The sequence below is a fragment of the Trichoderma asperellum genome, chromosome 5 (genome assembly GCF_020647865.1).
Source record: "Trichoderma asperellum chromosome 5, complete sequence".
Lineage (NCBI taxonomy): Eukaryota > Fungi > Ascomycota > Sordariomycetes > Hypocreales > Hypocreaceae > Trichoderma > Trichoderma asperellum.
In genome coordinates, this window is record NC_089419.1 from 3574857 (window position 1) to 3599488 (window position 24632).

Genomic DNA, 24632 nt, shown 5'->3' on the forward strand with positions numbered 1-24632 from the left:
CCGGCCTCTTGCTTCACCGCGGCGCCGGTCTTTTTTTTCTTTTTCCTTTTTCTTCTGCTTTTCCCTTTTTTGCTTTCTTTCTTAAGCTGAGCGTCTTGACAGGCGCTGGCCAAGAAGTAACGCATGCAAGCATAGCCAGGGCTGTTCTCGTATCTCGCGCTGCCCAGCCAACATTGATATCGTGAAGTTGGTCGCTGGACTCTCTCCCTCTCGCTGCCGAATCCATCCTTGCTCCTCGGGCTCGCCTCGCCTCGACCCATGACCAGAGCGCCGCTCGCCAGCTAAAGCCGTTGGTCGATTCTTGGTCGCAGAGCCAAGATGAGGCTCCCGAACCCATTCAGCTTCCGGCCCGGGCCGGTTACTTTCTGGACGACCGCCATCTATCTCGCCGTCACGATCCCGCTGATTTACGTTCACGAGACGGTGCCACCTGCGCCATCGGCTCACTCCCTCAGCAGGCAAGGCCTGAATTTAAGCGAGGCATGGGACGATCTGCAGATCATCACAAAGCAGTACCATCCGTTCAACAGCAAGGCAAACGCACAAGTCCGCCAGTATCTCATTGACCGTTCCAAAGAGATCTTGGACCGGAATGGTGTTCCTCATAAGACTGATCTAGCCGGTGGGGTGATATGGAATCCCAGGTTTGTTCATCAGGGTATTTGGCTTTGATTTTGCAGGCAGCTGACTCTGAATTAGTGTCGAACGATATACATCTAAGAGTCACGATAATTCCAACGTCGCAAGTGCGAAGCAACCGCGGGGTGCTACCATCTTCGACGACCGGATTTCAAACGTCACCTGGACGGTCGACTCGCTGCTTCAGAGTGCCAAAAAGGGCCCGCAGACGTGGCAGGGCTACTACTTTGAGGGCGACAACTTCTACGTCTATATCCACGGCCAAGATGATCCTGATGACGGCTGGTGGAACTCTCAAGATGGCGTGGCAGACTATAGCCGAGCTGGAGGCGTTCTCGTCAACTGCCATTTCGACTCGTAAGTCCCCGGTCTGGTTCACATATCAGGTAACGGATCGAAATAAAATAGTAATCGGCTAATGCTGTTCTAGTGTCTCGACAGGCTACGGTGCGACTGACGATGGCATGTCGTGCGTGAGCATGCTGCAGCTGCTCAGCTACTTCACCACCGAGGGCCGCCAACCGAAGCATGGCATCGTGCTCCTCTTCAACAATGCGGAAGAGGATGGCCTCCTTGGTGCTCGGGCCTTTGGCTATAGCCCGCTTCTCAAGTTCTGCTACACTTTTGTGAACCTAGAGGGGGCTGGAGCTGGAGGCCGAGCTATGCTTTTCCGAACCACCGATCTTCAGGCGGCCGAGGCCTATGCCAAGAGCCCTCATCCCTTTGGCTCCGTTGTTGCGGCAAATGCCTTTGAGCGAGGAGTTATCAAGAGCGGCACCGATTTCGAGGTATTTGCTCCAGCATTCGGACAGCGAGGTCTGGATATTGCCTTTTATGAGCCTCGCTCGCGCTACCACACCGAAGACGACGATTCGCGTCACACTTCTGTCCGTAGCATTTGGCATATGCTCTCTGCCGCTCTGGCGTCCACTGAGAGACTCTCTGAGGTTACTGGAACTGTCTTCAGCGGCGATCGCGCAGACGGTGATGGAAGCCTAGTCCAGAACGGCAAACCCACCGAGGGCGTCTACTTTGATTGGTATGGCAGCGGATGGCTAGCTTTTCCGCTTAGAGGGCTGTTTGCGTGGTCGCTGACGCTGCTCGTCGTGACTCCCGTGGTCCTCTTTCTTGTTACGTATCTGCTCGTCCGCCAGGACAAGTACTACTATTTTGCCATGGATATCTGGAGACACTCCGAGATTCATGACGAGCCGGTTGCAATCAATGGCTGGCGTGGCTTCTTCCGATACCCCTTGGCGTTGATCTTCGCTATTGGCCTCACCATAGCGTCGATATTACTCGTCGCCAAGGTCAATCCTCTCATCATCTACAGCAGCGGATATGCAGTGTAAGTTTTGTTTGCCATACTGATGTCCATAAATGTGACTTTTATTTACTGACAATTATGGTAGCTGGGCTATGACGATATCCCTCTTCTACTTCAGCTTCTGGCTCATCATGAGAGGCGCCAACTTTGTCAGACCCACCGCTCTCCATCGTGGATTTGCCCTCGTCTGGCTCTTCGTCCTTTCTTGGGCCCTTCAAGTCATTGCGGCTTTGGTTGAGGACCGCATCCACCTTGGTGGCCTTTACTTTGCCGCGTTTTTCCACTCGGCCATATTTTTGGCACTCTTCATCTCATTGCTTGAACTATTTGCGCTGCCCGGGAAGCATGAATTTGCCAACCGCTATCAGGACGATCCAGCTCCGGAGCATGTCCGAGTTACCAGCTCTAACAACACCATTACAGGCAATGAAGACGAAGAGGAAGATCATGAGTACGCAGCCGAGAGTGCTACGGAAACAACACCGCTCAGAGCTGGAGAAGCAGGCTACGGGTCGAGCGACCAACCGACGTTTGCTAGCACATACAGACGATCAGCGCAGGCAGAGGAGTCGCCAGCTCCCTCGCCTGTGAAGAGCTATCCTCCGTACGAACACGAACAAGCGTGGTCTGGGCGACTTCCGACTTGGACTTGGTTTATTCAGCTCCTGCTACTTGCTCCTGTCCATGTCATCATCATAGGCAACTTGGGACTGATACAGACTTCATCGATGAACATGACTGGTGCCGACGGTGGAAGTCTGTTGGCTCCTCTGATGGGAATTGGGGTCATGACGATTCTCCTCTTGCTTCCCCTGACACCATTTATGCATCGCATCACTCGCCATGTGCCGCTCTTCCTCTTGGTTGTCTTCATCGCCACGTTCATCTATAACCTCGTCGCCTTCCCATTCTCTACCGACTACCGATACAAATTGTACTTTCAAGAAGTCATCGATGTAGACGCTAAAACGGATGTCGTGTCGCTGTCTGGCCTTCCAGAATACGCTCAGGCAGTCGTTTCATCAATTCCATCGGCTGCTAGCCAACACATCAACTGTAGCGAAAAATCATCGAGGGCTGGCCTCACTGCCTGCAAGTATGCCGTCTCATCGCTAGCGCCGAATCTCGTCGATGGCAAAACACCAGAGGAATTGATCGAGGTGAAAGGCTCCATATTGCCTGGTGGAAGAACCGCCACGCTCCAAATCGATGCAGCGGAGTCCAAGATGTGTATCCTTGACCTTTCCCGGCCTGTATATGGATTCAAATTGGATAAAGGACTTCCGCTAGACGAGCGATTCGGTTCTAGCCCGCAAAACGGGATGAAGAGCATTACTCTCTTCAGGCGAGAATGGAAGGGGGCGTGGGATGTTGAGCTGCAACTGACGCGCGATATCCGCGAAACTGACCCCAAACCCTTCAATGTGACGGTGAAGTGCGCATACAGCGACATGAATGACAAAAAGACGATTCCGGTGCTGCACGAGCTGTACCAGTACATGCCCAAATGGGCGGTCATCTCCAAGGCGGCTGTTGGTCTTGTTGAAGTCAGGAAGAAGTATACTGTGAAGCACGGCTGAGTTTCTTGAATAGATTGCCACGTCATTTGTATTTGTGTAGCATTAATGGTAGCGGTATTGTGGATGATTAAGATGAGAGACGCTGGATGTTGTTGATGCCCTCTTGGACATGATGTTTAAAGCCATTTTGTTGAAATTGCATAGGGGTATGTTTGAGCAAATGAATACATGTGATTTGACAGTAGCAATTGCATGTCGAAATTCTCACCAGATATAACTGATTAGACGCTTGCAAAATTATGGGACTCAGCGAGCATTACGACGTCTTGGAATTTGAATTTGGTCATGGACAAACATGCGTGCCACAGCCTCGGCTGCGACCCACAGTTTGGTTTGTCGTCATTACAGCGGGCATCAGTTATCGGCATCGGCATGCATCATCATCATCGGCGCCGTCAGCAGCAATCCAATTGTGAATGCCTAGATGTGAGGATGCAGCTCTGGAACTAAGGAAACACTCATCACCGCATTCTCACACACTCGTCTCAAATATGTCGCCCGTGATTTCGCTGCTCGCCAAGCCGCGGCAGCGAGGCGTTCAGCCCTACCGGAAACACGGCCTCATCTACTTCATCTGCGGCAACCCGGGGCTCGTCAACTTCTACGTCACCTTCCTGGATTGTCTCCGCGGCATGCTGGATGCGGCAGACGAGGGCTCGGGCGGAACGGCGTACGATCTCTACGGGAGGAATCTACTGGGCTTTAGCGACGACGACCATGAGCCGTTTAGCGAGAGCAACGAGCCGTGGGATCTGGACGGCCAGATCGAGGGCATCTACCGGGACGTCGCAGCACGGAGCGTCATCCCAGACGATGCCGGGGCCGAGGGCGAGCAGGGAAAGGGGTCGCGGCCGTACGACTTTGTGGTGCTGATGGGCCACTCTGTCGGCGCATACATCTCGGTCGAGGTCATGCACCGCCACATGCAGGACGCATCGCGGGCGCCGCATCTCAACCTCCGCCACGGCTTCTTGCTCTTCCCGACGCTGACGCACATTGCCAGCTCGCCCAGCGGGAAGAGACTGACGCTGCTGACGAAGATCCCGCGCGTGGAGGAGAACGCGCACCGCGTGGCAAAGTTCGTTCTTGGCTGCATCCCGCTGGCGTGCGTGCTGTGGATCGTGACGCATGTGATGGGATTCACGCCCCAGACGGCGGAGGTGACGGCGCGGTGGCTGAAGAGTCGGGACGGCGTGTGGCAGGCGATTCATCTGGGGTTGTCGGAGATGCGGACGATTTGCGAGGAGAGGTGGGAGGAGGAGCTGTGGGAGGCGACGGCGGCGGTTGAGGGCAACGATGATGCTGAGGACGATTACAGAAGCAGCAGCGGCGAGGCATTAGGAGAGGGAGAGGAATCGTTGGCTTTACAGCAGCAGCAGCAGCAGAAGGTGCCGAGGTTTTTCATCTTTTACGGCAAAAACGACCATTGGGTTGCGAATCACCTGCGGGATGCGTTTATTGAGAGGAGGAGCGAGAAGGGGCATGCGCGGATTTCGATTGATGAGGGGGGGATACCGCATGCGTTTTGTGTGAGAGAGCGTGAGTCTTTTTTGTCTTGGATTTTTTTTTTTTTCTTTTTTTTTTTAATATGTGTTGATACTGACGTGAGTGATGATGATGTTAGACACGAGCTGGGTGGTTGCGAAAAAGGTTTTTGGGTGGGTGAGGGAGATTGAGGAGGGACAGCAGCAGCAGTGATTTCTTTATTTATTGGTTTTTTACTTCTTCTTTTTGGCTTGATAGACGATATATAGAACGGCCGTGATTTTGAATCCTTTTTTTATATAAAAGACAATGCTTTCCCCCCCTTGCGTGCAAATATTTACTACGTGTCGTTGAGATACAAGTCCGTATTAGTCACTCACCGGCTATCCAGTTACTCACTCACCGATTCTCGTTTGCGATATATACATGCAACGATTCCTCATCTCCATCAAAACAAAGTGCCATAATCCTGCTAGACTCGTGCTACTACAAGAGGGCGCGCAGAAAATCGATCCACGAGCCCAGCTAACGATTTCATTCCGGCAAACTCGTCAGCAGCGGGTTTCGTTTCGTTTTTTTGTTTCGTTTCACGGCGGCACTTTTGTCTGCTTCTGCCCCGCAGTTCGGACTTGGCACCTTGGAGAATATCATAAGAGAGGCAAGCGAAAGGAGAAAAAAAGGAGAGAGGCAATATCTGGCAATAACGTGTGAAAAAAAAAAAAAAAAATAGATTGGGCTTGATCACAATGGGAGACTTGCAATCAGTGCAAAGCGATCTGTATGTTATGCTGTGAGAAGAGACGATGATAGTGATAGACCGGTCTAACCACGCATCAATCCCGTAGGCCAGGCCTCCTCAACGCCACGCTTGACCAGCTCGTCGAGGGTCTAAAGAACAGTCACTTTACCAGCGTTCAGTTAACAAAGGTCAGTTTTCCCAGATTCATTTCAAGCCGAGACTCTTACTCACTTGCTCACTAGGCATATCTCGCACGCATCGGGCAAGTAAACGAGACGGTCCACGCCGTCGTTGAAACTAATCCCGATGCACTCGCCATCGCGAAAGCTCTCGACGATGAGAGAGCGTCTGGTACGGTTCGAGGGTAAGTTGAATTACAAAAAAAAAAAAAAAAAAACTGCATCGTCTATATACTCACACACAGATGACACAGTCCTCTTCATGGAATCCCAGTCCTAGTGAAAAACAACATTGCCACCAAAGACAAGATGGACACGACAGGTTTGTTCTCTCTGCAGTATTTTGTTTAAAAAGACATTGTTTCTCACCACCTTTATTATAATGTAGCTGGTTCACAGCTTCTCATCGGAGCCACAGTTCCCCGCGACGCCTTTGTTGCTCAGAAGCTCCGCGATGCCGGCGCCATCATTCTCGGCAAAGCCAACATGTCCCAATGGGCAAACTTCCGCGCTCGCGACTTCAACATCAACGGCTGGTCCGCCCACGGGGGCCAGACTCACGCCGCCTACCATCCAAACCAGGATGCCTCTGGAAGCTCCAGCGGCAGTGGCGTGGCGGCCGACCTGGGCCTTGCGTGGGCTGCGCTGGGCACCGAGACGGATGGATCCATCATCTGCCCGGCACAGCGCAGCGGCGTTGTAGGACTGAAGCCCACGGTTGGTCTGACGTCGAGAGATCTTGTCATTCCCGTCTCGGAGCATCAGGATACGGTTGGGCCGATGGCAAGGACGGTCAAAGACGCGGCCTATCTGCTACAAGTCATTGCCGGAAAGGATGCTCACGACAAGTACACGGCTGGGATACCACGCATTCCAGACTATGTGGCCGCGTGTAAGGACACTCTCGCAGGAGCCCGCATAGGCGTTCCCTGGAAGGCCATCAATGAGGGCCTGGAGAAGAATCCGCATTACGCTTCAGAGGTGGAGGGCTTTAAACAGGCTCTTTCTATTCTCGAAGCTGCTGGCGCGGTCCTCGTCGAGGCCGATTACGCCTCAGCTACAAAGGACATCCGGGACATCGAAATGCCACTCATGGGAGCGGATTTCCGCGTCAACCTGGCATCATACCTCTCTCAGCTCGCCACAAACCCAAACAACGTCCACACGCTTGAAGATGTGCGCGAACAGACGCAGAAACACCCCCTGGAGTCATACCCCGAGCGTGACACGGGCATCTGGGACAACATCCTAGACAAGCAAAAGTGGGACAATACCGATCCAGAGTTCAAGGAGAAATACGACCGTCTCCAGGAACTCGGCGGGCCGGGCGGTCTACCGGCGCTGCTGGACCAGCACAGGCTCGTCGCCGTGGCCATGCCGTCCATCATGGCGCCGATGTGGGCCGCGGTGGTGGGAGCCCCTGGGATCACCGTGCCGATGGGACATCTTGGGGAGACGGAGCCGGTGCACGAATCGAACGGGCTGGTGGAGACGGGGCCGGGGATTCCGTTTGGGATGAGCTTTCTGGGGAGGAGGTGGGCGGAGGAGGATCTGCTGGGGTTGGCGTATGGGTTTGAGCAGAGGACGAGGGTGAGGGAGAGGGAGGTGAAGAGGATAGTGGTGCCGACAGCTGAGATTGAAGCGTGAAGCTTGAAAGAGAGAGAAGAAAAAGGAAAAGCAATACTAGTGAATTAGATGAAAAAGCATAAGTTTTAGATGAAAAGCTAGAAGTCATCGTCAGTCGTCAAGCTTTTTCATGGCTTGAGATTTCCCGTTTTGAAAAAAAGGTCCCCCCGCGAGAGCCGGAGAAGGATGGAAGAAGTTCCAGAGCCAATAAAAATAGGGCGCTGCAACTATCTTTTCGGACTATTTGAAGTTCTTTTTCTAGAGGGTTTGTCTCAAGGTTCCAGGCCAGTCCAGATGCAGCGCTGGGTCGAGAGATCCCCAAGGCCAAAGAGGGTGCGTGAGCATGGCATGCGAGGCTAATGTTGAGAGTAATGATGGCCTCTTGACGTCAGGATCATCTTTATTTTGATCCCGGCCCTTTGGGTCTGACATCTTGGCAAAGAATGTTTTTTTTTTTTTTTTTTGAATAGTGTCATCGTGGAGTAGTAGTAGGTGTACATACATACAATCTCAGAACGTGAATGGTATGTATATGCATAATAAAGAAGGGGGGGGGGGGGGCTCGTACGGAGAAATAGGCATCACGCCCAGCAGGCATACATACATACATACATACATACAGCCGTCTTACACAACGAGTACACACTCCGGCAGATACTATGGGGAAATTATTTTCCCCATGACGGCAAATCTTTGCCTGGTTCGTTGTCAGGCGGACCCTGCAGGCTGGGCGTTGTCGATCATGTCGTGACTGACAAGTGACACTGACAACTGACACTTTTGACAGTGACGTTTTTTGACAACTTTGACGTGATTGCCCGCGAGCGAGGAATAGGCTCGAGAATGTCACTCTGCTGGGGCGGGCGAAGCACAAATGACAAAGTTTATGCCATCATGACTTTCCATCTGCGTGGTGTGTGTCGTTCTGTATGTATATAAAAGCTGTGTTCTGGGCCCGTGATTGGCTGTTTGTTAGGCACGCCCCGACGTCATCTTCACGGGGAGCCCCGAGGCGGATGGCCGGAAGGGGCAATGGTTGCTGGGATTGAGTTTTTCTCGCTCTTTGTCTAATTTTTATGTTTATTCTGCTTTGTTCGACTCTCTGCTAATTTTTTTTTTTTGTCCCTAGATCATTGCTGCAATATAGACTACATATTGGTGGCTTGTCGATGGAATGGACGCCATGATAAGCCGGAACACACGCTCGGAAGATGCAAAAAACGTGGTGCAACTTACACCAAAACTACTGGTAATACTCGGTCATCAAACGTCTCCAAGAACAAAAGAGCGCCAAAATCACTCACATCCTAGAATACACTTTTTCTTCTTTCTTTTGCTCGGCTAATAGTAGTAGTAGTGAATTCATTCAGCTTTCCTGCTCTGCTGTCACCCTCGCTGTCACTGCCACACACACTCTCTCTCTCACACACACACACACATATGCAGCTTCTTTTATGCATCAGCCACTGCTGCTGCACAAACTGCCTCTCTCTCCCCTACCCCCACAGTTGGATCCAATGCCTTATTATGCACCATGAACAACAACAACAAAAAAAAAAAAAAAAAATCCTACGCTAGGAAAGAGGGTTAGTTCAGTTTCGTTTCGTTACTTGCAGGTACGTACCGCCGGTTCCCCCCATAACGAGGCGTCACAGTACACATAATCTCCACACCTCCACACCAAAAAAAGCCAAAGGCACGGGCTGGGCTGTAATACCGTACGTACCGCCTCGTACCTCGTATAACTTCCAGTAGCTCTCCCAGTTGTTTGTGCACAATTCAGTGTGTGCAAGGGGGGGCGGTGAGAAAATAAAAAGAAAAAGAGATTTTTTTGCGCTATAGAAATGGCCTTGTTCAGGGTTCCAGCAGAGATGCGCCAGATTGGGCCGCAGCCGTGGTGAATTGGCTGCTGGTGATTTTCGTCTTTTGTTCACCATCGGCATCATCATCGTCATTTCAACCCCCCCCTCCTCCCCCAGCTTTTTTTTTTCCCTTTTGTTCTCTCTGCGCCGCTTGTTTCTTCTGTTCCCTCTTAAGAACTGGATCCTATTTTAAGCAACCAGCCTCGCTAGTTCCTCCGCCAAATACGAAGGAATGCCACCCTCCCAAGTCCCAATGAGGCTACGCTCCCTCAAGCCACAAAGAAAACTTGGCTTGCGAAGGCGCCGCTAGAGGCATTTGGTGTGAGTGCAGAGTACGTATGCAAATGTGTATGTGTGTGTGTGTGTATAGACTTGCTGCGACTGTGCTGTGCGGTGTCGGCTGTGTCTTCTCTTTTTTTTTTGTCTTCTTCGTCCTGCTGCCTGTTATTCACCTTGTACAGCCGTAATGATGGCCCCCGGATTTTCGTAGGCATGTGACACAGATGGATTTCTTTTGGCCACGGGGCATTGATTTGTGCTGACGTGAATTGGCGCTGCGATGCATGTAATACAGCCTGTACGACAGTTGTCTCTGTAAGAGCTGCAGTGCTACTGCTGGTTACCTACCTGTAGCCGACACACCACCACTTTATTACATGCTGCTGAAAGAAAAAAAAAAAAAACATCAGTCCGTCTAATTGCTCTGCAGCAACACCCATCCAACCTCAAATCATCACTGCTACTCATCCACTCGCTTCAATGGCCATCAACGCATCGTCCAGCACTTGCAACTCGTAAGCATCGTCAGTCACACATCCACACGCACACACACCATCAATCCCCCAGGCGCGACGCTCCGCCGCGCTGCATCTCGTACCTCAAAATGCCGCCTTAGCGCCCTGCACAATGCAGCGTCTGCAACGTCCAACCTCTTCTCCAGTATAACTCCAGTCTGCTTCTACTTCTGCTGTGCCAACCACCTGCATTTCTTCACAACAATCGTATAACGGCAGCAGCATTTCTTTCTAGCTACTACCTACTCCCATCCTTCTCTCATTGGGACTAGTAACCAACAGCAAAAAAAAACAGAGTTACTAGCATTTGCCCCCCCCCCCCCCCCCCGGTCCCGTCCTCCCGCATTAAGCATAGCTCTACACCAGCATAACGCAGAGGTGGTGCCACGCCCAGAAACGCAAAACAAGCCTAATTCCAACTTTTTTCTTTCTTCTTTCTTCCTCTGCTTCGATACACGTAACAAGTTGTAACAAGTCATCTTTTTTTGAAGCACTTGGTTGGTTGCGTGGCTGCAACTCGCACCACTACCCACTCAGTCACTTTTTCTTCATCACAAACAAACAATCAACCGTTGCATTGAGAGAGAAAAAAAAAAAAAGGAACTAGAACCTCCAGAGAGCTCCATCCAAGCTCCCATTTTCTTCCCGCTTCTAGGCCCAGTCCTCGCTTTTTCAACTCTTCCAGTCCAATCCACTCTAGTTCTCCACCTGTCTTTTTCATTCTTTTGCCTCCTCTTTCTCAACTCCACTGGGGGAGAAAGGAATAAAAAAAATTACCCCCCTCATCCAATATGGAAGAAGAAGACGAAGACGAAGAAGAAGAAACCCAATACGTAAAACAAACACAGCTCCACTGCCCAGGAAATACAGTACACATACATACATAGAGGCCAAGCAGTACACAGACAGTAAATATAAAACGTCAACCGTGCCATCACAATAATCTACACCCCCCCGGATCCCATCCCAGCCACGTCGTCCCAGCCGGCGGAGCCACCGGATATCTGCCCAGCCAAGCTCCTCTATATACAAAGTACATGTCCTCTGTACTGTACTGTAGCATCAATTCCTGCTCTACCCAGCGTCAACTGGCACGCTTAAATTTTCTGGACCAGGGCCCCTTTTTCTCTTAGTCACGGCTCGCCGTCGCAAACGGAAGCTCGGACATGGCGGGCCCTCCATCCTCCTTGTCTTGTGTGATTCTGAGTGTTCCAGGCTGTTTGTTGACTGCTACGTCCCGGCCTACCTAGGCTTAAGCACGATGGATTGCACTCCACTAGCAGACCAGCAGCACCAGCAGCATTTCGGCGACAGCCCGCGCCTCTCTTAAAGCAGTTGGAGCAGGCATATGGCAAATAGCAAATGGCAACCGTAAACTGCTATGGCTCTGGAAAAAGCTATCAAATGCAAATGGGACTACAAAGCGGAATACAGTCACATATTCAAACAAAACCAAACCATTTGAAAAGATAAAAAATCGTCCGAAGACATTAGCATTAAAGCCAGTAAACTGGTTATATTTTGTGTATTACATGCCCGCGGAGGGGCAGATGATCCAAATCCAACAACATATGTCGTATAGGGTCCAGCTCGTAGTTCATAACACCATAAAGCCTCCCCAGCACACTAAAAACTGTTCCAAATTCCTTCCATCCTAATTCCTCCCATCCCATACATCGTCTCCAATCTTGAAATCTCGCCTTTGGGTATCCGTGAGTATTCAAGTCCCTTACAGGGCAAGGGCACCGAGAGCGAGCATGGCAAGGCCGGGCAGGACAACAGGGCCGGCGTTGGTGGGAGCGTGAGTGGGGCCGGTGGTGGTTCGGTTGCCAGCGGGGGAGCACCGGTGCCAGCAGGAGTGCTGCTGGTGACGATGGTGGTGCCAGCGGCAGAGGTGGTAGCAGCAGCAGAGGTCTGGGCAGCAGAGGTGGCGGGAGCAGAGCTGGCAGGGGCGGAGCTGGCAGGGGCAGAGCTGGCGGGAGCAGAGGTAGCGGCAGCGCTGGTGGCAGCGGCGCTGGAGCTGGCAGCAGCAGAGGAGCCAGAGCCAGACTGGGCCTTGCAGAGAGCCTGAGTGGCGGGGAGGACCTTGTCTGTAATCATTGTTAGATCAGATCGTCTTGAATATCACGGCTTGCAGATCAACATACTCAGGGCAACATCAGCACCGCACTTCTCGATGACGCAAGAGGTGGCAGAGGTCTGGACAGCGCTGAAGTCCTTGCAGATACAGGCGTAGTCGGTGGTAGAGCACTTGGTGTTGGCCGTGACGGCAGCGTCGAGGCAGGGCAGAGCGCAAGAGGGGATATCAGCGCGGGTCTGAGCCTGGGCCAGAGCGGCAAAGGTAACAGCGAGAACGGTGGCGGCCTTCATTTTGACGGTATTAGATTGGATTCCGGGGGAATTATTAAGGGCTAATGTTTTGGTATTTTTTTGGTTTTTGATGAGCAACAACGAATGTGGCTGGACTGTGAAAGCGAGCGAGTGGATGGAGAAGAAAAAGGGAAAAGGGAAGAAAAGATCTCGGGCAGACGAGGCGGATGGAGGCCCTTTATGTACCTATAGACGCAGGAGCAGCTGGCGGCCGCGCAGTACCTGTCTGCACCGGAATAGAGTATGGAGTAGGCGTGTAGTAGCAGCACTAGACGAGGTACTAGCAGGTAATTGCTTCTCTCTCCCCGATGCCCCGTTGATCCATCCATCCATCCATCCATCCATCATAAACCACGCCTTCCAAGTTCCCTTCCCTGGCCCTTGGCTTACTGCAAAGTCACTGGGCCCGGACGGAATATGCTCTAATGCAACGCTGCTAGCCAAGGTCTCAGCTGGGGCCGCACACACCCCCCCATTTCGATCGTCGGGCCGGGGGTTGCAAATGAGAGGGAAAAATTGGGCCGAAAGGGCGAATAGACAGAGACAGCAAGGTTGCTGAATAGCACTAGAGAATAGGTGCGATGGAGTCGGATGGAGTTTGGGCTGGAGTGCTGCTATACTCGAAGCAGAGGTGCTGGGTACTGCAGCGCAGTCAAGATGCCCGGCCGCCGGAGCGCACTTGTTGCTGGTCTGCTGGAACAGAGCAAAGTAGCGAGCACCAGCTTACGTGTACCGTTGGGGCCAAACACGGGCAAGCTCATACAGGTACGAGAGGCAAATCAAAGTTCTTTTTGCATGGTACCTACTAACTTACTCACAAACATCTACGGTACCAAGCAAGCGGCAAGAAAAAGCCACCCAGAGGCTCGCCAGCTTCTACCACGGGCCATCGCCAGGGGGGAAAGAGCTGGTCCAGAGTAGACAATACTCGGTGTCGTCTGCGGCTCTTGCGGGCGAGCCACCGTCACGACTACCTCGCGGCCAGGCAGACGCTGTTGCAAGCGTGGCTTCAGAGGCGGTGGAGCAGCCCGTTGGAGCGCCCCATGGCCGGAAACAGGGATAGGCGCTGCCCTAACCAGATTCGCTACACACGGCCGAGCCGGGCACAGCAGAGATCGACGAGGTTTTGGACGGTGATGGTCTCTGCCTCGCTCTGCGCAGCCTCGGGAGCCGTGCGACACGCCGCCGGCTTGGTTGCAGGTACAGCTGGACGCCGCCGTCATGCCGCCCTGTGCCGTGTACTGCATACCCAGCCAGTGCCTCCTGCTGACCTGGTTCGCCGCAGAGAGGCCAACCAACAGCAGACATGTGAATTCATATACCGTAGCGAGTCGTCGTTCGCACGTACAGCATGCTCGAACTGGACATCCGGCTGCAATACCCCTGTCTCTCGCCAGCTAAACGAGCGCGGAGATGCCGCACCATGGCCCGACAGGCCACTGGTCCGTCCCATTGGCCTCGCCGCCGGAAATTGCGAGAGCCAAATAGCTGTCGATTGATTCAGATCCATTGTCATTTGGTCTCTTGCCTCGTGGATGAAAGCAGAGCGCGCAACGCAAGCAGGGCTACATCACGGTCCATCATTGGCCCAGCCCCTCCCCTTTTTTTCGTTCTCATCCTCTTTGATTCGCCCTGCCCTGCCTCCTCTGCGCGCAGATCTGGGGTTCTGGATGGCAATCGTGGTTGGCCAGCGTCGTCTGGGCTGTCATTTGTGGTGCGGCCGCCTCTGTGCCTGTGCCAGCTTGGGTGGGTGGTGTGGGATGGATGGGTTGCAAAAAGCGCACACCAGACGTAACCTTGCATTGAAGTTCTGCTGTGGCTGTGGCCGGGACTGCAACGCTGTGACTCTTGCTAGCATCAGCGCGTTGGCGAACCAACTAACACAGAAATCATGCTCGCCATGACGGTGATGCCACGCGGTGTCGGTGTTTCAATGCACATGTACCATGGAAATTCATTCATATACAGTACATAAGAGCGTATCATGAGTACCTTAGTACCTACACCAACATACTACTAGTATGTAGACGCACAGAGTACGTCGGGCTAGGCTCGGCCGACCTGCCGCGGCGAACAGCCTAGAACCCGTTTCCAGGCTTCGATGCGCTGGAATTCCAGCAGCTCCAAGGTCGTCTTCAGAGGGCCACAGCGCCCCCGGCCGGCCGTGGCAAAAGCGCTGCAGCGCCCTCCTGGCCTGTCTCGGTCACCATAACCTGCCTAGGCATAGCTGTAGCTGCTGTCCCCACCGCCAGCGTCCAGGGCAGGTGCCCAGTGTACCTTATGCGCAGAATGCGGATCTCCCAACCTTTGGCCGATCCAAATTCTATCACCTTTTCGTCAGCATCATGTCATGGAGCGCTCTTTTCCTCGCCCATGCGAAGCCCGGAGACATCTTCAACGCCGTCATGTGTGGCTTTCTGGATTTGCTATACTTGGATTCTGAGCACAGGCTACGCCTTATTGAGCACGGTGCTAAATCTGCGCCTTGCTCGATTCTGCAGGCAGATGCACTCTGGCCCAGCTTCTTCGGCCTGTTTTATTGAATGGCGCGTAGTACCGCAATGAACCTGCGGGGAAATATGGGATTACTGACTGTACCATGGAGTACAGTATGTATAATTGTACTACTGCTGCCGGCATTGATAGGTGTTACGGCCTTGTTCCTTGATGGCGACTGTCAGACGTCCCAGTTTCCCACACGGGACACACCGCAAAGAATCCAAGTCCAAGCCCAGCCCAGACCATACAAAGCCAGCAGCAAAGCTACAGGCGTTGGAGAAGGCTTCCTCGTGCGTTCGAGAAGCCAATGGGCAAAGGAGGCGAACCATCTGGTAGGTTCATGGCTTGGAATGAAGATTGTGCTCCACCCGACAGGATTCTTGACTCAGACACGGCTTGGACAAATGAAAAAAAGGATTCGTCGATGGCAAACTCCCAACGCAGGAACAAGACGGCACATGAGCTGAGCATCACCGGTGCTTTGCTAGCCCTGCTGCTCTTTTCCCAGAGCGTCGACCGGGAGCGTGGCGTGAAATTCTGCGCGAACGGCCTCGAAAGCTAGCAGCGTCGCCCGCCATTCCTCCTCCAATCCATCGACAAAGTACCCTGAGCAAAAAAGACTCTGTCCATGCTTGCGAAAAGTTCTTCTGTTGCCCCCTTGTCCAAGGCCAGGGCAGGCATCGCCCCCCTTGGAAGCCTGCCAGCCGAGCGAATCGGTCACAAAAGTCCGGGGAATGGGCGCTTCAGCGGCCTGCCTGAATCGCCACGACGCCATGGCCTCTCGACAACGCAATTTCCCCCGCAGCAAACCCCCTGACGCCAATTGCTTATCCCAGGCGCCTGATCCGATGGGATCTCCATATGGCCCACGGCCCATCGGCTAGTCTGCTCTAGCCCTGCCGCGAGCAGCAGAAAAGAGTGTGGCCTCCAAGCTCCGAGCATGTCAAGTCAATACTAATATGCGTGCCGAAACGCGCTTGGCTGCAGCTGCTGGCCAACCAAGGTTTTTTGCCTGCTCACTCTGTTCCTTGGTCGTCATACCGTGCCTCAACTAGGCCTGTTAGGACCAGCTTCTCTGCCCTGAGCGCGCCGAGCCGAGGTCAATAGCGTGCACGCAAATCCTTCAACCATGTGATTGTATTGGGACAAACAACACTCTTACACAGGGACTTTTTCTAGCTGCGAGCAATAGGGGCAACGCAAAAACGCCACCCACATCTGCGCCGTGGAAGTGATCTCGAAAGGCGTGGTCGGACACCGATCGTAATCTGATCCAAATTATGCTCTCCCACCGCGTGCATACAGACCCAGACTGGACTGAGATGAATCATGCGGGCCCCAGCTTTAGTCAGATCTACGGAGTACTTCCGTGGACGAGAATGCTACGGACGGAAAGCGACCAGCCTGCCATGAGGCCATGCCATGGCAGAGTACAGGCTGGTGGGCTGTTGTGACTTGCTTGAACCCCTTGCCATCCCATCGCATTGGCCAGTGCCCCAGATCAAAAGAAACATGACTGAGATGCCGCTGTGTCCAATGCCATGGCTCCTCTATGTTCAACTACCAACACGCCGAGGTGCTGCTACAGCTCTCCGGGATAAAACCAGCATTAACAAAAATCAGGCCATCATCGATGTAACCCGGGGTCGAGTCTTGCTCCGAACCAGCCAAGCCAACTGCTTGTTCAATTTAGATTCGGAGACCATGGAGGCATGCATCCATGGAGCAGCTTGAAGGATTTTTTGCTTTTTTCTTTTTTTCCTTTCCCACGGCGTGCGACCGAGTCTACGCCGTGAGGTATCCTTCTCCGGTGCTTATTGCAGCCCCAGCAATGCGTGACTGGTGGTAGTATGTCCCGATCTCACTAATACAGGGTTCTACAGCAGCAGCAGTTGCAGTATAATCTTACAAGACGCAAAAGTGCTTGTCGCGCCATCAGAATTGTCTACATATGGCTGGAGCTTGCCCCCGTTTGGAACGTTGCTATATTGTCTCGCAGGCGTCGTCCTTGCAGCATTTAGAACGAGCTGTCTTGGGCACTACCACTAGCAGTATTACGCTTGACTGGAGGAGCCTCACTCGCATTGGATGCTATTATTATCCCAAATGACAGTGCTGTTAAGCCAAAGGCTTTTGATCGTCGAGATGCACTGCCGGCAACCACTACGAGAATACCACTACAGAGTGCACGCTCGGAGATTGAATGTGCTTTACTTGATGCAGTCCGTCGCAGAATTGGCCGAGCAAGCAATATCCTTGGCTGTCTTGTGGGCCTCTGGACGGCACGGCCCCAGCACTACTCGTGGAAGAAGCTTCATGTGGAGTGCACTAGCAGTGCTGTGCCTCAATTCTAGCTTGCACAAAGCCCGGATATTACTTTCACTACCTTATAGCGCGGGTTTCCTTGCAAGGGAAGAGATGATTTGAGACATTTCTGCCGTGCATATCGTGAAAATAGGATCGACAGCCTATAATACTACGCGGCTGAATCTATACTCCAAATCCTCCCTACATTGAAGCGCCTAGGGAAAAAAACCAACTTCCATTCAACAAAGATTTTTTACTTCAGCTGTAACCAGTAGCTTTATGATGACGAATTCCAGCGCATCTACATGTTGAGTCCTACCTACTACGACTAGACTTCATACTTCCCACCACCGTCCGTGCGTAGTGGGCTGCAGAGTCTGCATGCTGGCTTTCCACAAAGTTCGAGGCACTTGCACAGGCTTTTGACATGCAGGGCGGGATATGGGAATACGAAGTCCCAGCAGGCTCCTCCTTACCAAGCAGAACTAACTAACCGCCTGTCCTGAGACGAAGGCAAATGAGAATTACGGGCTGGACTTTTGCTTTGCCGGGGGGAGGATCGTCTCCCTGCGTGTCCTAGAACCCATGTGTTTGTGCGGTTGGAAATCCTCTTGATGCTTTGGATATAGGCCATCCTAAGCAACTCAATCGCGCGGTCAGTCAATGGCAGCAGCCTTTACCATGGCGGTATCCATCATGTTTCCGCCCTTGCATATGATGGCGCCGCTGGGAAATTGGTTTGCTCCTGAATTGGACAGACGACGCGTTGTTTTGTCTGTCACTCTGCAGGTGGCAAACAAGCCACAGCTGAGGACGGCCACAGATACTACCTGTACGGAGTAATCTTTTCCAAAGACCTGAAGGCCACGGCCGCGGATTACTTCCACAGCCGATCTTTTCTTCCTTCCTCTGGTTTATCTCACGGGGTAAGTATTTACAGCCGCTACCAAGGCTACTGTCAGGCGATACATGCTTGTCTTGCGATCCGAGACAAAGCAGGTACATGTACGTACGCAGCGGTACTATCTAGTAATACTGCTACCAGTATCTGCTTGCCGCATTGATGGTGAGACTGTCAATCTCGCTCGGGAATTTTTTTTTTTTTTTTTTTTTTTTTTTTTTTTTCTTTTGGCTCGGGAGTGTCACTTTTGCCGCACTCCGGGACGTTAATGCTGTCTCAGTATGAGATGAATGATTGAGAGCTTCCTGCAACTTTCCTTGCGTCATGGATTAGGTCCTTGCCAGAGGTGTCACTGAAATGTACCAGCACATTATTAGTGTGGTAGTATTGGGACCTGCGTACGGATGCGCACATTCTGAAGCCGCGGTAGGTATATACATGCATGCTTTGTATATGGTCCAATCCTCTATCGGGGGACTATCTTTTCTCTCGATTACATTGAAGCTGAATGGGCCTAAGCGTATGAAAGCACCATTGATGAGGAGCTGAAACCCTATCATGGCCTCACGCCCATCTGGACTGACGAGGCTCTGTAAGGGGGTTTAGGCTTTGTGGGTGGCAAACTTTGGAGGGTTAGACGTGCGAGTCTGAAACAGTAGAGGACAGGGTTGTGCTATATACGTATGCAGACCGTAGAGTGTATTTTGCGTAGGCGCTCTGGACTGCGTCAGTGCGTGTCGCTACTTCAGTGTGAGCGAATGCTGCCGTACTCATCCCATCTCTTAGATTAGACTTGACTGATCGCCCTTTCATGTGGTCTTCTCACGAGATGATCTAATGTATGCACGCGGTACATTGACAGTTAGCTGTCAGTCAGTCAGGTAGGACTCGTGTATGCGCCAAGCTTTTCGTGATACGTCGTATGAAGGGGTGGCTGTCCTAGCTGCGGCCCTTGTTTTGCTTCTGAGAGGTAATAGCTTGGCATGTGAATGAAGTAGTGAGCAAATTATATTGCGACTAGTACTACTACTTGAATTGTGTGAGTATCGTATTGTGCTACTCCTGGCCTGATCTATCTGCTTACCCTTGACCAATATGGATTTGATGAGTTGTTTGGGAGAAGACTTGCTGAGGGGAATGTGCTTGTGCATGATGTAGAATTATGGCATTTTCTAGTTTATGATGAAGTTGAGTTGATAAATCAATGGCTTCTATGCGTTATTGGTCGATTTGGAGTTTCTGAAGTTTGCGTTTTAAGGTATTCGGTAGATTGGGGTAACTTGTACAAGGGCGATCTCCATCCACCTTCAATATGAAGAGTTGAGGTCGATAATGATTTTATCAGAGTGTACTTTTATAATTCCCCAAAACGGCTATTTAAATAACAATTGCTCTGTTTTATTCTATTCATATACTGTAGGTTGAGTTGATGTATTTTGACTGCGTTTCATATGTTGGCATTTTTTATTTATTCGAGATGGAAAGTTTAGGGTGAGTGATCTCTAGCCGTGCTAATGAAGTAAGTATGGATTGTGTAAAATGTTATAGTCTACGTATTAAAGATACTGTGTGTGCCCTGAAATCGGGTTATATAATACGATTATTGAGAGTGAATACATAAGGGAATGCTATTATTCTGTTTCTTGTACTGGCTCTGTTCGCCCCATGAGCTAAATCAACGTCCATCCATCCAAGCAACCTCTGTCCAAGAAACATAGAAGGCAGAAGTGCTGAAAGATAATGCTATGCGCTCAACCCCCCCGGCTGTCACTGCTAAAAATTACTGCTGCAAAGCTTTTTGTAGTCATTGACATGCATCCAGGATTCGTTACGCATTGTTTGCTTGCCCAGTCCCCTGCCACCTGAAATGCAGAGGGGCTCTCTTCAGCCTGGTACTGAGTAATGTTGTCAGTTCATGATTAGTTCGAGGATGGCGTGGTTGGAAGAGCCTGATGGTTTCCCCGCTCTTTGTTTCTATCATATATGTTTTTATTTGAAGCAGGAGGATTTGCCTTATATGTATCGGGTTGATGTGATGAAAGCGTTGCAAGGTTGAAACTTGGTAAGATATAGGGAGAGAGCGTCCTAAGACTACGCTGAAACTCACACTCTTTTTAATCTTCTTTGCCCAATCTTCTTCAACCTATCCTCTTCGTCCATATCTCTCCATTGTTTCCCTTTTAGCTCTTCTTCGCTCAATCGCTCTCAATTCATCGTCCCCCCTTTTAGCATCTTTACTTTCATCGTACCGATTTATCTTCATCATGAGCAGTCCCCCCCATCTTCTGTCATTTCCATAGCTCCATCACTAGAAATGAATATGGCAAAGAAATGCCCAAACTTCAGAGTCTTCTGCTTGACACTGTCATGCAAGGCCGCCAGCGTCGGTCTCGACCCATGCTCTTTCGGCTACCTGCCGAGATACTAGACAAAATCATTGATTTGCTAGAGGACGACAAGGAAGCTCTGGCTTCCCTCGCGCTGGTAGATAGCGATTGTTGGTACCTCGCTCGTACGCGCCAGTTCACTCAGATTCGTTTCGACTACAGTCTTCAGTCGCACGAGCTGCTCAGGCGCATGGCAACCGAGCCTTCTGATGACAAAAACGAGACGAAGCCTTTGTTTCCTATTGGCGTTTGCGTGCGCAAAGTTACCGCTTCGGGAGTTTTTTTCCCCCACTATTCACCCGGAGTTGTACGACACCATGTCTCGATGTCCTTGTCAAGCACAGTCGATCAGCGGGCTTGAGCAGTCGGTTAACGAGCTCCAGGTCGCGGCTGATGCGGACTACGTCAACCAACGAAAGCTCCTCGTAGCCGGGATTGCCTCCAAAATGCCCAATCATGATGTTCTTGTCTGCAACGATCAGGTTGGTCTGGACAATGACTTTATTGAGGCCATTTCCCGTTGTTTTGCCAAGCATGTCAAGTTTAAAAGAATACAGATTGACAAAACGTGGCCGATGAGACCGTTTTTGGCCCCTGTCCGGTAGGACCTTGGTTCGCTTGACCTCGATGTAAACTTGACTATTAGTGCTGGTGATCCTTATTATTCCGAGGTAGATGCAATCCTGGGCAACACGGTAACGATAGCATGGATGATCCCACATCTGCTTTCTTCAATACGCTCTTTCAACGTTGCTCTTCTACGCTTGAATCTTTGACTTGGTCGCACATGAAAGAGTTCAAAAATATCGTCAAGGCCTCTCTAGACGATTCAAATCTCACATTTCCTCGTCTACGATGTCTTAGACTGGAGCATTCATAAAGTCACCTCAACTCCAAATTAACACATAGACTACCGCAGGTAAACTCAACCCAACAAGAAAGACGTCGCGGTTTATGAATCTCCAGATTCAACACCATTTCCTCATCATTTATCATTCTCCATCATCAGCTTCACCATGTTGGGCCAAGTCTCGCATTTTCCCCTCAGCAAATCTTTTCTGAGAAACCATCACTACATTGTAGCTCCAATCACCCACATCAAGGAGAACACTTTACATCACCACGTAAAGCCCTACATGACCCTCTCAGCCGCCGTTATCAAAATCCGCAAACTAGTTGTTTCTTTCTTACCACTAGAAAAACTTGATTATGTTCGATTCATGCATATCGGCACCAGACAAACAAACAGCACTGCCAATCTACTGGCCCATGCAAGGCAGACAGCCACGGCTCTGTGCGCCAAAGCCCGTGCTTGCGAATTTGACATGCAACACCCCGACTTGTACCATATGACTTTTGGACCCCTCTAAATGACTCTGTGCGCTGATAGCAAAGCCAGCGAATCGGCCATCAACGTTGGTGATAGCCCGCAGAGTTGGTCACTCTGTCTACAGCCAAAAGCCTTGAACCATCTTCTCCTCCTTTGTCCATGTATCGCGCGATCTTCAAGAGGAAATCAGTCTGCTTGTTTCTTTTTCACTTCTTTGGTTCATTCGCTCTGGGTGGCCGTTCCCTGCAGAGCCACGCATTGATCTCAACATGACTGTCCCTCACATTGACGTCTTGAACGTCGACACTAATACGCTGCAAGCCTTATTAGAAAAGGGATCAATCAAGAGCTCTCACCTCGTTGACCTTTATCTGGATCAAATTCAGCGCCATGACGACTATCTTCACGGCATGCTCACTATGCCGTCTAGGGAGGCGCTTCAGAAAATCGCGGTGGCTTTGGATGAAGAGAGGGCGGCTGGTAGAGCCAGAAGCAAACTTCACGGCATCCCAGTCATTCTAAAGATGAAGCAATCTATTACCACGTATGAATCCTTTGATAAGCTGACATTGGATTTTTGACCAGGACAATATTAATACGTATCCCGATCTGGGCATGAAAAGCACTTCTGGAAGTCTGGCGCTTGAAGATGCTCGACCACGTGAAAATGCGCGTTTGGTGGACAAGGTATGATTCTACTGACACCCTCTATGCAGTGTCAACTTCTCAAATTTTTGCAGATTATTGCTGCTGGCATGATTATTCTGGGGAAAGCGAATTTGAGCGTAAGCCACCATGACCCCTCTATGTTTAGCTTTGTGCCATTTTCCTAACCGCCCTTCCTTTAGGAACTATCCAACTTCCGGTATACTCTATATTCTCTGCAAGACAAGACAAGCGATGCCCACTGATCAGCGACTAGGGGGGAGCGTCTTCCCAGCGGTTGGTCTGCTCTGGGTGGCCAATGTCAATCGCCATACGTTCGAGGTGGAGTGCTTGCAAACGATTCAAAAGATGGCCATAGCGTGAGAAGCTTGTATCAGGAGGCCTATATTTAAACTAATATTCTTCATAGAGTCCTTCAGGATCTTCTTCTGGATCGGCTGTTGTCGTGGCCGCTGGATATACTCCGCTCAGTGTGGGCACAGAGACTGATGGATCGCTGGTTTGCCCGGCCGGCCGTGCTTCTGTCTATACCATCAAGCCGACAATTGGCCTTGTATCTCAAAAAGGGCTGATTCCAGTTTCGCATACCATGGACTCTGCCGGACCAATGGCCAAGACCCCCTATGACATCGCCGCCTTCCTGGATATTCTCAGGGAAGAAGATGCCCCTGAGTATCCAGCTGGTGGATATACGAGCGTGCTTCCTGGATATACGAGTGAATTTTCTATCGTTGCTGTGGACTATACAAACTGGATATTTCCACCAGAGTATATGGCGCCCGAGAAGAGTGCTACAGCCGAAATGGTAGGTCATGCGCTTGATGTAGTGCTTTTTGAAGCTAATGCCATATTAGAATCGCAAATTTCAAGAAGCATACGACCCCTTGAAGCTCAAAACACGGAAATTATCTGACAATGTGCCTCTCATCAAGCCAGAAGCGGCATCCATCGATGGGAAAAGCTGCAAGCTGATGATAATGCCTAAATATGCCCATCATTTTCTAACAAGGATTAGTTCGGTCCTGACCTTTTGTATGTAGTGGCGGATTTTCGCAATGATTTTCAAGCGTATCTCGATGATCTCGAGTTTGCACCAATCAAAAGTCTACAGGAACTAATTGATTTCAACCGCAAACACGCTGATATTGAGCTCCCACCAGGTGCGCTCTCACCTATTGGCCAAGGCCAGTCTCCCATCATTGTAGCTAATTAATAAATAGGCCACTCAAACCAGAAAATTTTGGAGCAAGCCGCGGACTTGAACCTGACAGAGGCTCAGTACCAAGAACATCTCACAAAGATTCGAAAAGTTTCTAGAGATGAAGGCATTGACTATATTCGTGACAAATATGACGCTGATGTTATCATTGGGCCAGTAGATAGCGGACTGTCTAGCCATGCCAGTGGAAGTGGTAAGGAACTCTCTAACGTTTCACCTCGTTTCGTCACTGATCATGTGTCTAGGCTATCCTATTGCAGGGACGCCCCTTGGCTACCTGGATATTGACGGAAGAGCATTCGGCATGGTTGCTCTCGCAAGGAAGCATCAAGAAGCGACTCTTATCAGATTTCTCTCTGCGTGGGATGACACCTTTCATCCTCGAAAGCCTCCACCGATGTTGGCAAATAAATCAGCGGAATTTAATACATACTAAAAATTCCTAGTTCTCGTCTTCATGCCGATAAGGTCATGCGCCCCAGAGGTCGTCAATTCAGTATAGATTGCGTCAGCCTCAGATCAGTATTAGGGTAACCGAAAGAGGGACAAAAATTTGCTTCTCGTCTTCTTGTTGCGTACAATTTAAATACACTTATCCTTTTCCCTACAATTGGAAAACTAGACCTGTAAGCTGTTTCCATTGGTTCTCGAAACCAATGTAGTAGTTTCTCAAGCCGCTCGTGTGGCTGTTTAGTGCCTTTTATATGAAAATCCATAGTGCA

General features: G+C 50.9%; 8 protein-coding genes across 8 annotated transcripts; 6 read left to right on the top strand and 2 right to left on the bottom strand.

Annotated features, from left to right (window-relative positions):
• Positions 1-318: 318 nt before the first annotated feature.
• TrAFT101_009307 (uncharacterized protein) lies at positions 319-3546 on the top strand (the record flags this gene model as incomplete). The annotated part of the gene is made up of 4 exons (XM_024901412.2): positions 319-644; positions 700-996; positions 1070-1987; positions 2052-3546. 4 exons carry the CDS (start codon positions 319-321, stop codon positions 3544-3546), a joined length of 3036 nt encoding a protein of 1011 aa, XP_024755336.2.
• Positions 3547-3962: 416 nt separating this feature from the next.
• Positions 3963-5244, top strand: TrAFT101_009308 (uncharacterized protein; the record flags this gene model as incomplete). The annotated part of the gene is made up of 2 exons (XM_066128611.1): positions 3963-5085; positions 5171-5244. 2 exons carry the CDS (start codon positions 3963-3965, stop codon positions 5242-5244), a joined length of 1197 nt encoding a protein of 398 aa, XP_065984731.1.
• Positions 5245-5777: 533 nt separating this feature from the next.
• TrAFT101_009309 (uncharacterized protein) lies at positions 5778-7596 on the top strand (the record flags this gene model as incomplete). Its single annotated transcript, XM_024909057.2, has 5 exons — positions 5778-5809; positions 5877-5958; positions 6013-6134; positions 6204-6271; positions 6338-7596. The coding sequence occupies 5 exons, from the start codon at positions 5778-5780 to the stop codon at positions 7594-7596; spliced, it is 1563 nt and encodes a 520-aa protein (XP_024755333.1).
• A 4071-nt stretch (positions 7597-11667) lies between these two features.
• On the bottom strand, positions 11668-12723 carry TrAFT101_009310 (uncharacterized protein). The gene is made up of 2 exons (XM_024909056.2): positions 12379-12723; positions 11668-12321 (listed from the first exon to the last, which is right to left on the bottom strand). The coding sequence occupies exons 1-2, from the start codon at positions 12599-12601 to the stop codon at positions 11858-11860; spliced, it is 687 nt and encodes a 228-aa protein (XP_024755332.2). The 5' UTR covers positions 12602-12723; the 3' UTR covers positions 11668-11857.
• Positions 12724-13258: 535 nt separating this feature from the next.
• TrAFT101_009311 (uncharacterized protein) lies at positions 13259-13664 on the top strand (the record flags this gene model as incomplete). Its single annotated transcript, XM_024904620.1, has 2 exons — positions 13259-13366; positions 13443-13664. 2 exons carry the CDS (start codon positions 13259-13261, stop codon positions 13662-13664), a joined length of 330 nt encoding a protein of 109 aa, XP_024755331.1.
• Positions 13665-15584: 1920 nt separating this feature from the next.
• On the bottom strand, positions 15585-15875 carry TrAFT101_009312 (uncharacterized protein; the record flags this gene model as incomplete). Its single annotated transcript, XM_066128612.1, has 1 exon — positions 15585-15875. One exon carries the CDS (start codon positions 15873-15875, stop codon positions 15585-15587), a length of 291 nt encoding a protein of 96 aa, XP_065984732.1.
• A 4800-nt stretch (positions 15876-20675) lies between these two features.
• TrAFT101_009313 (uncharacterized protein) lies at positions 20676-21300 on the top strand (the record flags this gene model as incomplete). The annotated part of the gene is made up of 2 exons (XM_066128613.1): positions 20676-21002; positions 21079-21300. The coding sequence occupies 2 exons, from the start codon at positions 20676-20678 to the stop codon at positions 21298-21300; spliced, it is 549 nt and encodes a 182-aa protein (XP_065984733.1).
• Positions 21301-22199: 899 nt separating this feature from the next.
• On the top strand, positions 22200-24346 carry TrAFT101_009314 (uncharacterized protein; the record flags this gene model as incomplete). The annotated part of the gene is made up of 10 exons (XM_066128614.1): positions 22200-22537; positions 22611-22712; positions 22766-22810; positions 22874-22890; positions 22948-23050; positions 23101-23496; positions 23546-23608; positions 23707-23851; positions 23912-24103; positions 24156-24346. The coding sequence occupies exons 1-10, from the start codon at positions 22295-22297 to the stop codon at positions 24344-24346; spliced, it is 1497 nt and encodes a 498-aa protein (XP_065984734.1). The 5' UTR covers positions 22200-22294.
• Positions 24347-24632: the final 286 nt, after the last annotated feature.

Bases quoted from the DNA above. Each gene is read 5' to 3' on its own strand.
- TrAFT101_009310 (XM_024909056.2), bottom strand. From the start codon at position 12,601: ATGAAGGCCGCCACCGTTCTCGCTGTTACCTTTGCCGCTCTGGCCCAG. The intron at 12,322-12,378 runs GTATGTTGATCT...CAATGATTACAG, and splicing joins CGGTGCTGATGTTGCCCTGA to ACAAGGTCCTCCCCGCCACT.